Source organism: Dryobates pubescens, chromosome 16 (assembly GCF_014839835.1).
Source record: "Dryobates pubescens isolate bDryPub1 chromosome 16, bDryPub1.pri, whole genome shotgun sequence".
In the NCBI taxonomy this organism is placed as follows: Eukaryota; Metazoa; Chordata; class Aves; order Piciformes; family Picidae; genus Dryobates; species Dryobates pubescens.
The window spans coordinates 10,255,593-10,269,284 of record NC_071627.1 but is presented as its reverse complement, the minus strand read 5'-3'; the positions used below and the strand labels follow the sequence as shown (position 1 = coordinate 10,269,284).

General features: G+C 41.1%; 1 protein-coding gene across 16 annotated transcripts in view; it reads right to left on the bottom strand.

Annotated features, from left to right (window-relative positions):
* The window catches only part of TENM2 (teneurin transmembrane protein 2), a 668,081-nt gene that overhangs the window by 173,546 nt on the left and 480,843 nt on the right, over positions 1 to 13,692 (bottom strand). For all 16 annotated transcript variants that reach the window (XM_054168532.1, XM_054168518.1, XM_054168516.1 and 13 more), the window contains one exon: positions 7,135 to 7,369. In XM_054168532.1, coding sequence (XP_054024507.1) covers positions 7,135 to 7,369 — 235 coding nt within the window. The remainder of the gene's footprint in view (positions 1 to 7,134; positions 7,370 to 13,692) is intronic.

The window sequence follows — 13,692 nt, the reverse complement described above, 5'->3', positions numbered from 1 at the left end:
AGACAGGATCATTGGCAGCTCAAGAATTTCCAGAGAGACACCACAAACATAAAAAGGCATAAAGCCTGAACAGGGAAAATTCAGGAAGGCTAGCAAGGATGCACTGAGTTGAATGGCTGGTGTTGATGGAGGTGGTGACACATGACAGCTGAGCATTGCTGGGGAGCTCCAGGGAGCTCTTGCCTTCCGGACTGGTGTTTGTGCGCCAAAATTGATTCTGGCTACCCTGTAATGGGCGGTGACTACAATGCCTTTGCCTGCCAGCTTACATCCCAGTTAGCCAGTGAAGAAGTGCTTCACCCTTGAAATGCATGCATGTCTGTCTTGCACTATTGTTTATTCTCCAGGAATCCAGCAATGAAGCTGCTCAACACCTAGTAGAGAGTAACAGGATTAACTACAAACACACACACACAAAATCAGTTACTTTGCTTACATACTTCCATTAAATGGGAGCAGGATCAATAATGCAGATATAGGAAGATTTAGGAAGCTCTAAATCAGCTCAAACTAAGGACCTTTCCCTTCTGAAGTGGAAAAAAGTGTCTTTTCTGCTAGAAAGTTCCAAGTAATATACTGCATAGTGAAATCCAATAATGCCTACATTTGTTATTTCAGTAATGTTGATGATAATGACAGTGGTATTTTGCATTTCAATAGGTCCACTCAGTTTTAGCTTACTACATCAATTAATGAACATCATTTCAAAACACGCCTATTTTAAACAGCATGCATGGAAGCTCTTCACTATCTCTTAATTCAACGACTCAACAAAAAGTAGTAACAGTGCTATTTCAAGTCTATAAGTAACAGATTAGAATAATAAACTCCAATCACTAAAATAATTTTGTCGCTGGTCTACATCTAAACTTACAAAACCAGAAACCTAACTCACATCACTTAAGGTGCAATTTGAGGTACCCTAAAAGTTCCTGCCTCTTGCTGTACTCACTGCACAACCCAAAACTTAAAATGCAAACCAGCAAGATCATGCAAACACATAATTGAAAATAAACTGCTGCACTTATGTGTGAGTGGGACTACATCTGGACTGATTTTCTGATTCATCATAACATAACCCTTTTTACTCTCTGGTCACAATTTACATTTGTTATGAAAAGAATACTGCAGTAGCCTGCAAAAAAATGATCATTCTACCATGCTTTTGGAACGCCTCCAATCAAGTATACAGCCTAAATTTGCATGCAGTCTTTGGAGATGGTTTTGACTGTGCTTTGTTCAACTCTTTAAATGCTTTTGACTTTCAGATAAATCCAGAATCTGTCTAGGCAGATCTGATTTATTTGGGATGTCCATCCAACCTTCCTGTAACCTTCAAATGCATGAACAAAAGAATGAAGGAATTGGTTCTTGTCCCAGCCCTCAGACTCAGAGGACTAATGTGCTGAAGTGTACAGTTTACAGCACAGAAGACAGCCTCATAAGACAAAGCAAAATTGGAGTGAGGAGTTCATTCACTGTTCCAAGCAGCTGTTTATTTTGTGGAATATATACCAGAAATTTACAACAGCAAAAGGAAAGGAAATTTCAGTATTCTGTTCTGGAACATTTTGCATCATGGACCTGATGGAGAGGGTCCAGAGAAGGGTCATAAAAATGTTCAGGGGGTTCAAACACCTCTGCTATGAGGACAGACTGAGAGAACTGGGGCTGTTCAGCCTGAAGAAGAGAAGGCTCTGGGGAGACCTAATAGCAGCCTTCAAGTGTCTGAAGGGGGCTACAAGAAGGCTGCAGAGGGATTTTCCAAAGGCCTGGAGTAATAGGATGAGGGCCAATGGTTTGAAATGAGAGAAGAGGAGGTTTAGATTCGATGTTAGGAAGAAGTTTTTTACTGTGAGGGTGGTGGAACACTCTAACAGGTTGCTCAGGGAAGTAGCTGAGGCTCCATCCTTGGAGATATTCAAGGTCAGGCTCAAGAAGGCTATGAACAACCTGATCTAGTGGAGGATGTCCTTGCTGACTGCTGGGGGGGTGGACTAGATGATCTTTGGAGGACCCTTCTAACCCAAACCATTCTATGATTCTGTGTATATGGATATCAAAATACTGAGGCATCACTGAAAACAGGTAGATAATTGTGGGGAGTGGCTTAACTTGGAACTTCTACCAAGGCAGAAACTTCCAGTTTACATATTCATTTCATAAGTTTTACAGCTCATCCTGACACCTGCCATGATAGAGCATCCAAACACAGTATCAATAATATTGCAGATATTCAACTGCTTTCTGTAAAAAACCAAAACATAAATTTAAACCCATAATCAACAAACCAACCTCCTCAGCACTAAATCCTACTCTTCATAGCCAGTCACTCACTGCCTGGAAGGCTGCAGCTACACAAATGCTGAGCACAGATGTTTCCCTGCTATGGTCACCCAGGATTTTGAGCTCATGCCCTCATTGGTGTAGGCCAAAATATCACTCACACTGTTACTCCATCCATTGATCTCCCACTTTTGTTCCAGGCCTTTCTCTGGCTCACCCAGAGTGACTGGCCAAAAAAGAAATACAGCTCTGACCCCAGGAACAGGCAGAAATTTTGAAGAGCAACATGGGGATTTCTTTTCAGGCTAATTTTCAGATTGCTCAAGATTTAAACTGAACTTTCACAGAACCACAGAATGACTTAGGTTAGAAGGGACTGTTAAAGGTCATGCAGTCCAACCCCACTGTGGTCAGCAGGGACATCTTCAAGTAGAGCAGGCTGCTCTGAGCCCCTACACCAACCTGACCTTGAGTGTTTCCAGGGAGGAGGCTTCTACCCACCACTCTCACCCTCAGTGTAAAAAAAAAATAATTTCTTGTATCTAGTCTAAATCTCCCCTCTTTTACTTTAAACCCATTACCCTTTGTCTTGTCAAACTTTGGTTAAATGGCCACAAATTTGGACTACTGCTCTTATATTACAGCCCACAAGACCTTAAAAAATTGATTTTGTAATCATCATCAAAGTGACCATCATCCTCTCCTGAAATCTGGGAGTAACATCAGCATTTTACACTCTCCCTTGGGAACAAACCTAATGAAATAATAGATATACAGACAAAACTGTGCCATAACTAAAGACTTGGACTGAAAATATTTTAAATTATGAGACTAAAGAATAAGACTAATTTCTATTTAATTTTGTGGGTTTTTTTTTCTTCCTGAATTAAATGTTATTAATTGTAATGGTACCAAGTAAATTAATATCAAGACGAAGTACCAAAATAGGCATAGTCCATTGGGCAATCTAAGTCATACATCCATCCATGAGAGCTGTTCTCTTATCCTCACTTATGAGTCATTCAATCTTTGACCAGCTCCTGCAGATGGCCCTGTGTGAGGTTCTCACACCATTGAGGACTCTGACAGTGCAAAGAGTGATGCAGACTTTCCTTGCAAAGCCATACTTTTCACCCTGTGCTTTAAAAGCATTTCAAACTTTAAAGCAGAGCACTGCCTCTCTAGCTGTTTCGAAGTAATGAGACCCACACTGGGATGTTCAAAGGCAGTATTTTCATCATTCATCCTCTTCGAAAGCAATGATTAAGGAAGCAATAAAGGAACACCTCTTAACTGGAAAACGTAGAAACCAGCACTTTGGAAAGGAGGAGGAGGAGATGGTTTGAAACAGGCTGCAAGAGGACAATAAAAGTTAAAGAGCATTAAACAGCAGCTCCGAGCCTAAAGGTAAAGCAGCTAAGTACCGCAGAAATGAACCATAAAAATAGCACCATAAAAATGCTAGGGCAATGCATTACTCCATCCTTAGTTAAAGAGATTTCAAGCCTTCTATTACACACCCTTATTTAAAAGAAAACAGAACAATCACATTGCCAGCCTGGGGGGTGTGTCGCAGCCATAAAGCAGGGGCAGTCTAGGGAAGAATCAGTCCATCTTTGTTTGCCTTGAACCAGAAACAAGCACACTAACATTCAACACATGTCACTGGAAGTGTTCAAGGTCAAGCTGGTCAGGGCTTTGAGCAACCCAATCTAGGGAAAAAAGTCCCAGCCCATCGCAGGAGGGTTCCAACTAGGTGATCTCTAAAGTTCCTTTCTGACCCAAACCACTCTATGATTCTGTGATTAAAAAAAAACCCCAAACATGAAAATTAGCAACTCTGTACATTTTGCAATCTCCTCACTCCTCTACAAGCAACAAGCTACTGCAATACAGCTCAGCACAGTTATGTAAAAACCACAGAAGCACACAGGGTACGTGGGGTGTAGTTGCCTAAAGAAGGTACACAAAAACATGTGCAAGCAGTAGAAGTTTATTTTACACCACAAATAAAAGTTTTAAATCAGGAGGTGGAGAAAGCACATTTTCCAAGTGCATCCTTTTCCCAAACAGTCTGAACGTAGCCCAAACTGCCTGAGAGCAAAGAAAAGAAGGAAAAACATTCTTACCAGAAAAAACAAACACAAACCAAAACACAAAGCACCAAAATCAACACACAGACACAGGTTGTATTACTCAGTGATTTCAGCACTGTTAGATCTGGGATCCAAAATGTAAGCTGAGTTTTCTAGTGCTGCCATAAAGCATCCCCCATCAGCCAGCTCGGATACTGCTGCTTCTTTCATACTCAGTAACTGTGACCACTTGCACATGATCTCCAATTGAGAGCAGAATTTACTACTGGTAACTAAAAGGTTGAAAACAAAAAGTTGTGAAACACTTTCCTGAAAAAGCAGGTACCATCAGTGCTGGCTCTGCCACCTGCGCACTGCACTACTGAGATTAATAAACTGACAGAAGGAGGAAAAAATTAGAGTAGTGCACTATGAAGAGTCAGTATAAAGAGAGGTCAGTGTTTCACAACAAGCTAAAGCCATGAAGTAAAAGGTGAACAAAACAGTTACCAACAAAGGTGGAGTTTTGTTGTTGTGGCTAATGGTATGAAAGTAGATGAGACACCAGTTTTAAAGTGAAAGAATTACAAGCTGATTCTGAACATCTCCAATGATTCTGCAGGCATCAATGTCAGCAAACATCACTGTGAAACAGAAGAGAAAACCCTAGCATCATCTGAGTTAATATTCTTGTGATGAAACTAGTCATCAAGTCCTGTCAGGTGTGTAATTTGAGAAAAGAAGAAAAATCGATCCTGAAGCAACTCAGGAATAGTCTCAGAACACAGCAATCCTGCCAGGATGTTTTCTAATATCTTAATGCTTGCCTATGACAAACCTATCTACGGAAAAGCTCCGATTAACTGCTGGGTATCCTGCAACTCCCCCAAAAATCACAGTATTCACAAGGTAACCTTTTGTCATCAACAAATACACACATTCCTAGAGCTTTCATGACCAAAAAAAACCATAAAAAACCCAACAAAAAAACCCAAACACCCCAGCAAAACACTGCACCAAAGTGGAATTTATGGTCTCCACTGACAGGGAATAGGCATAAAAATCAGATGGTAAAAGAAAAACAGCCAGATAAAATGCCCACCTATGTTTCTCAGGGATGACAGTATTAAGACAAAAAAATCCTTTTGTGAATATCTCCAGGAATTCCCTCCATATAAGGAGCATCTTAAGCTATCAGAAATTACTTATTTCTGGTACAAGAACAATGTCATATGAAAACAGATAGAAAAGGAACAATAGGGGGTTCACTCTACACTAGACTTAAAAGTATGTTACAGTCCTGGGCAACGAACCACACAGCAACAACTCACCCTGGCTGAATAGGAGCAATAATCACCAAATTCAGGATGCCATGTTCTAAATAGTGGCAGATATTCTCACAGAAGCTGCAATTAAGAGCTGACCTATACTGTTTTTTTTTTTGGGGGGGGGGGGGGAGGGGTGGGAGGAAGGTGTGTCAAAGTTAACTTCAAACCTTCACTAAATAAGGAACTCATTGCAGTTCCCTTTCAGCTCCCCCCATTTGTTCACGGCACCCCTGCTACCATTTTAGCAAAGTAGGGCAGTGTGAATGAAACCCCATGTGAGTGTTCCTGAACAGCACAGGAGCACAGACCAGGCACAGATTCCCTGCTCTTTTCAGTCACATTTCTTCCCTGTGGTGCTACAACCACTGATTAACAGCACAACAACAATGGTCTAGGTGTTACAAGTCTCAATCCATCTACACCAACTCCTCCCAGAGCTCCAAACCTGAAGTCACTCATTATTCAGACTCTAAGAGGGATTGGGCTGAGACTTCATGGTGACCTTAACTATACCATACTTAGCTACTCCAGGCGTAATGCAGCAGAGTGGCATTACACTCCCAAAAGGACATAAACCAAATGTAACATTTCAGAAACTTTGGCAATCCATCAGCTGGAACCAGGGTGTCACAAGCACTCTTGCTCCTCCACCTGTATGCTGTTTATAGCTATCTGGGCAAGCAAGAACACCCTACTAGTCGAGCCACTTTTCTTCTGCACCACAGTGGCTAATTTTAAATTCTAAGAGATCAGCTCTGCCAGCTCTGCTATTTTAAGTGCAAGTTAAATATGTTTGACATTCCACACCCCAAATGACAACAAACCAGAATATTTAGAACAGCAGCATGTCAGGGGTTTATTTATTTATTTATCTGGCATGCCTAAGTGCTGCACCTTTTCATTTATATGCAGCTGTTTGCCCCAGGGGCATCAAGCTGTTAACACGTACAGAAGAGATTAAAATGAGCTTGCATGCTGGATGAAATATAAATTAAAATTATAGCACTGTCAGTTTTGAATCTGGGATTGTTTCTCAAGGTCTCCCAAAATGCATAATTTCAAACGAGCCTCTCTTTGTTGCTTTATGAAAGGCAAAATGTCTAGTTTTTCCCACAACATATTCAATATGAATTATAAGTGAGTTATCCCTAAGCCTGTGAGTAAAATATCCTGTACTAATACCATGAGCTGTGCAGGCAGGGATGGTGCAGATGAATCATAGCAAAAGGCTTTAAAACAGGATACATAAACAGGGAGATGTTCACCTGTCTACCTTCTAATACAAAGCAAATGAGACACTGGTGGACATTCTAATGCAACTAACTCCCAATGCTGTGTCAGACAAATCCATTACTGACACAAGGTATGAGCCAAACAGTTCTCTCTGTGCACTTCAGAGACCCATGCAGTGGCATCTCCCCAGGGCGTCCCTCCACTAGACCCACCTGGTTTCGAGTGGGACGTTGCTGTTGAGCACCCAGCTGTCCTGGAGCTGCACGGACTCGGGAGTGGTGGCCAGGTCGTTGGGCGCAGGAGGGGGAGCGTGGATCTGGTTCCGGCGATTTGTGAGCGAGTTCCTGTTGAGGGAGTTGGCGGAAGAATGATGATGGGACAGTGAATGGTTGTGAGGAGGAGGGAGAGGTGGTCTCAGTGTTGACTGGCTGTGATGATTTGAAGGGCCTAAAACAGAAAAGAAAAATCAATCACAAATGTGTGTTGATGATGCTATTCTCCTTGGGATTTTCAGGGGACCTGGAAAAAAGCCAAACCCTACAACAGAAAACTAAGTCTGTGTGCCTTTTGGACCTGTAGGCATTAAAAGATGGTTAAAGTCAGATCAGTGATCATTAGAGATGAGAGCTATAAAGCAGCGTTTTGAGGTTGCACAATTGGCATGTTCATGAAGACTATTTTTAGATTTTAAAATACTGCATGGATTCTCCCTGGAGCAAGGTTCCTCTGTGGAGAAGCCAGGACAGCAGACTAGCCTGACCATTCTGTACACTGGCTGAGAGGAACTTTTCCCTCCTCATTTCTACGAGGGGCTTTCAGGAGAAGAACCTTGATGGATTAAAACCAGCTTTCGTGAATATGGTCTTTAAGATTCTATAAAACTTAATCACAGATCTCCATATGCTTTCAGTCACTCTTATTTTACCTATCAGCTTCAAACCTGTTTGTTTTCCACACATAAAAAGAGAGCAATCCTGCACTGGTGGTCTCTCACACTCTTCCCCGTGATCAGGATTTGGTCTGTCCTTTTCTATTTAGCAATGCCACAAGCATACACTAGGATCTGAACATTGTGCTACTCTTTCACAGCATCTTCCATTGAAAATGATAGATGATGTTTTTTAGAGATAAGTAAGAATCTAAACATCTCTCATTCTTTTAGTGCTGACACATTTGCATGGATAATGGAAATAGGTTTTTCTAATCAATACACAAGTGGATTAAAATAAAAAAGCACATGAAGAGTAAATAGAATAAGCAAGTGTCATTCTAGCAGTCACTTTTCGAAACATAAATGCAGAATGGTAAATAAGTTTAAGTGCAATTCCACATGTTGCAATTATTTACTTCTCAAAACTAGTGACAAAAAAACCCGAGACTGCCATGGGCTGCATGCTTTTGACATTATCAAGTTGCAGTTTTCTAGTAAATAATAATCAGAAAAAAAGTATTATTAGCAAAATGATAGTTATAATGATGAAGATTTGTTTTTAGAAAATGAAGCACATTTTGTGTTTAACGAATCAACAAAAGCAAACATCACAAGGGGAAACATTTGCAGCTAGACTCAGTTATTTTTACATGAAACAATGAAGTACAGAAAAACTGCTGAACTGATTTAATTAAGGCAAATATATTAAAAAAAACAAACCAACCAACCCCCCAAAAAACCCCAAAACAACCCTCAGAACACCAAACCATTCAAGGTGGGGGTTAATGCCAACTGAAGCCAGGCCAGAAACTGAAAGTGGTGCATCATTTCAGGCTGTTGGATGCTGCAGATCTGACTAAAACACACACAGTAACCTGTCCAGGAGAGAAGTAACTGGTCTGATTTCTTTTGTATGGGGAAACCCACACGATACTGCAGCTGCAGCCCTGACAACCTGAGGGGCAAAGTGGCACAGCATACCAAACTCTAATGGTGACCATGTCCTGCCTGGTCCTGGGTGCCTGCCTGGGCTCTCCCTACATGTGTACACATGGTGATGAGGAATAAGGTTTAGCAGTGGACTTCACAGTGCTGGGTTAATCATTGGACTCACTGATCTTAAGGGACTTTTCTTAAAAGTTTTTGTGATTCTGTGCACCAGCCCTGGGATCAGTTCCTCTCTGAGGGATCAGTTCCTCTTCTAGCACTGCTATGCCAACCGCGTGTCCCAGGGAAAAGCAATGAGAGAAAAATAAGCTTTTTGGAGAGAGATCATTAATTCTCCTAAGCATCTGTGTGGGCCTGGGAAGAGACAGACAGGTTTACTGGGACTTGTGCAGAAAGACTAGTAGAAAGTGTCCTGTGACTAGGAAATATAAGTAAATAATAAGGAATTCTGCATCCTCTACGTGCTGCTAAACTTCTGTGCAGATTCTTTATCTTACTTGGATGTCTGCTGCCTGAATGCTGACCCTATGGCAGTGTCAATTGCTTTATATATAAGGTCACCTGCCATGAAGGTATCCTAAATTTTAAGGCAATTACATACGCTGCTCTCCTTGCTATCCTTGCCTCAGCTATGTGTCACCTAACCTTGAAAGAGACTGTTTTGCCCAGAAAATTTTGTTTGAATCCTTCCTGTGGCTCTTCCTGAACATCAAATGTCTAATCTACACCAGCCCTGTGCCATTCCCCAACAGCATGTGGAGTAAGACACAGCAGGAAGAAAATGTGTTTGGACAATATCCACATGCACAGTAGCTTAAGTGGAATTACCTCCTAGTCTGTGTTTTGGCTTTAAGCAAAGCATTTTGGGATTTTAATAAGTGGCTATTTATGGGTGATAAAATACAAACGAGCGCCCTCGTGTTAAAAAATATTTCAGAAGATTCACGTGCTTCATATTTTCTCAACCTTGGATGCAGCTTTTCCTTCTGGAATGTAACCATGGAATAATCTTACCCACAAAACCAAAAAGTTTTGCTCTGGGAGATACAGTAGTGCCAGCTAAATAAAGACTCTGAATCTTGCAACCACAAAATCATAGAGGCTATTCTTATAAGTGAGCCAACTGCACATCAATAAGGACGAATAGAATTTCTGTAAGATTAAGGAAGCAAGAACTGAATTCAAGTTACCACAAATTAATTTAATCTGCCCCAAGACTCAGTTACCGCACAGTAAATAAAATGTAGTGTGCAATATAAGCTGTGCAGAAGCAACTGAACATATACTGCAACTGCAAAGCCTCAGAAACCTGGCATAAGATGAATGCCACTTTTAATACAGAGTAATAAACTAAACACCAATATTAACATTATATGGACAGTATAGCATTTATATTAAAACATATAAAACCGTGTACATATATATTAACAGTACTGACTAGGGAGCATGCACACACATTTGTGTATATATGAGATGGAAGCTTAATATGCTGCTGCTTCATAAACTTGTTTAAATGAATCAAAAGCAGAACCTGAACACTATTGAACTTGCCAGGGATATAAAATTGGATTCACATCTGAACATCTGAGCACTTCTTTATGAGCATCTTTGCCTAAATTAAAACTTCAACGGCAGTACCTGCAAATCTGCTGAGCTCTTAAGTTCAGAGAGGTAAATCACTTGTCGTGTAATAAAAGATCAGCAGCCTAAAGGACTGGCACAACATTCCTTACAACATGACATGCTCTGCAGCCTCTTGCAAATTGCTTTATTGTTTGGAAGCTTAACACAGTTAAGTGTCTTGATGGAGTAGACCTGGCATTTTACATCAGGAAGGAGATTCGGGTTTTGATATAGCAGTGACCAGTACTAGTTTGGGGAAAAATACTGAGGAAATTACATCTTCTGTCAATTACTAGGGAATTCACAAGAATGCACTAGAACATCTCAAACATTTAAGATTTAGGGAGAAGTCCTTTAAACCTGCAATGAAAACCAGAGAACTGGGAATCTAAAATACTGGTGCCCTCCTCATTTTGGTCATCTTTTTTCCCCCCCCTTCCCATTTCTGATTTAAATTCACAAACAGACAAACATACGTAGTTCTAATTAAATTTAGAACACGCTGATTGTGCTTCTGAAAAATCAGGACCTGATAACCATATAATCAACAGCCAATTCTTCAAGAGATCTTGCTGCGGTCAAGACTATCAGTAGCACTCATTTCAAATTAGAAGCTGAGTGAGGCTAAATTGTGTTCTAATTAAGTAATATGAGAATACAAAGTCTGATCAACATATCTTTGATCAGCAATCATAAGCTATCCAATTGACTTATTTGGATGCAATCAGAACCAATATGTTTAAAAAAAAAAAAGTGAAAACCAATGTTTTGCTCAGTTCATCCTTTTATCTGGTGAAACAATTAAACCGATCATGCTAGTACAGAGGTAACATTTAGCTAAAACAAGATGCAAAATAGCACTTGTCTCCTTCAAACTGAAAAAAACCCACGAAAAAATCCCAACTCTGAGCAAAACTCTGTCACTATGATCTTCCCTTCTGCATCCAGCAGAGAGAGTAATGGATCTGCAGCCCGAAGCACAACCCCAGGGCGATGGCCCTGCTGTGCACAGCGCAGGGTGAAAGCAGAAGTGTCAGGGGGAGGACTGGGCAGCCACTGCAGGTCCTTCGGGAGCCTGTGCAGCTGCATCCTTACAGTCTCATTTTGGCATGAGCCAGGCAACCTCAGGGATCAGGGAGAGCCACTGGATCTCACAGCATTACAGGTACAACAGTGATGGCTGTGTGCTCTCAAGTACACTTCTCAGCTGGTTTTGCAGTTCACAGCATGAAAGTTCAGATCTGATTTAACATAGTCAAATTATTTTTCAAAGTTCTTCCAAGGCTTTGGTACTTTCACTTAACACATGCACTAAATCCAAGCACAGCGATCTGAGGAGAACAAATTAATCTCCCACCTCAGAGATTAAATTCAAAGCAGAACCAGTATCATCCCTAATCTAAGCAAAGCAATCGCTTCTCTGCATCCCAGTTCTTCATCAATCCCACCTTGAAAAAGTAATATAGATTGTATCTTAGTTGTGCTGAATTATCCTTTGTGCCATGATTAAATGCTAGAGATGTAAACACCTCCTCACCAACCATATTCACAAAACAGCTACAAGAAAAAACAAACAAAACCGAACATCTATTATTTTCCTGAAATGAACAATGATGCAGCTGTTTCCTTATACTTCTAAACAATACAAATACTGAGCAGAAATAAAAAAGCTGATGCATTGAAAGAAAAAATGAATTAAGTAAATCCACAGAAAAGTCTTGTTAGTTAGAATAAGAAACCAAATCTTCAGTATTCCTAGTGCTTTATTCAAATAACTCTATCACGCTGTTTTCTCAAGGAAACCACATCATCTGCTATCACAATGAGTAACAGGTTTTCACAGAACCACAGGGCCACCTTCCAAGTTAAATTTATCATCAAAGGCAGATCCCATTACTCAGTCAGAAAGAAAAGAAAACATTGAAACACTCAGGAATATAGTCCAGTATCACAAGGAGCAGCCGCCTCCATGGCCAGCTGTCACCCTGGGATTTCAGCCTTCGTTTGAGTTTGGTGGGGTGGGACGTGGGTTCCTTTGCAGCAATATCGACTCTGTTTTATGCCATGTCTGCTTCAGTTCTTTTGATGGTTTGTTTCAATTCTCTCACATTATTTTGCACAAGGCCATAGTGCAATGGAATCTAAATGTTCTGAAAACATTTTCAGCAGATGCTGTAAAGCAGCAAGTTATCTCACTCATAACCATGGATATCACTAACTCTCTCTCTTGTAACCTCAAAACATTTGCCAGGTGTTCCTTCTTTCGTCTGCATGTTTGTACAGTGTTTGAGGCAAGAATAGGTTGAATGACTGTCGTCCCAGACTGTACCTTTCAAACTGAAAATTCAGTAAACATTGGGTACAAAACTGTAAGTCACTTATCAGTCGCTGCCAGTATACTGAAGCCATCTCCTCAGCACAATACTAGAGCAGAAAATTAAATGTTGTAGCAAAAAAAACACCACCAAAAAAACAACCAAACAAAACCCCCTTCACCATTGCTTACCCACAATGTCCAGATAATTGTAGGAAAGGGGAAAGGTGGTTTACTGGATTAAGTCTGAGACTTTGTCACAGTTTCTGTATCCTACTCTGAGCCAACCCTCGAGCGATCATGGACAAACCATTTACCTGTAAGTGTCCTTAGCCCTATCCTCTGCAGGACAGCTGAAGGTAAATTACCTTCCCACTTACAAGGCAATCAGATACTGCTGCAGCAGAGACTGTCAAATGCTTTGCGTCTGCAACTCCCAGCCTGCAGGCCAGGAGTTCAGCACATGGAAAGCAGAAGCAACTGAATTAATTCTGTCAGACTCGAGCTGTTGCCATGCACAGACAGCACAACTGCTGCTCCATCACGCTCCCAAAAAACAGAGGTACTGAGATGCTGACATCCAAGTTCATCTAGAGGTAATCAGCTTGCTTGGAACATTTGCTTGTTCTCAACACTGCAGGAGCCAAAGAAATAGCAGATTTGGTCTCATTGCTGGATGGGTGGTTTGGTTATGAAGGACTGTGTATATGCAAGCAAGTGAAGGCAAAGAAGTAGAACCCTTCATGAGGATTATATCTGGGATTGTATCAGTGGACCCCACCTGGAGTACTGCAGCCAGTTCTGGAACCCCCAGTGCAAGAAAGACATGGAACTGCTGGACTGGGTCCAGAGGAGGCCACGGAGATAACCAAAGGGCTGCAGAACCTTTCTTATGGGGACAGGCTGAGAGAGTTGGGGCTGTTTAGCTTTGAGAAAAGAAGGCTCTGGGGAGAC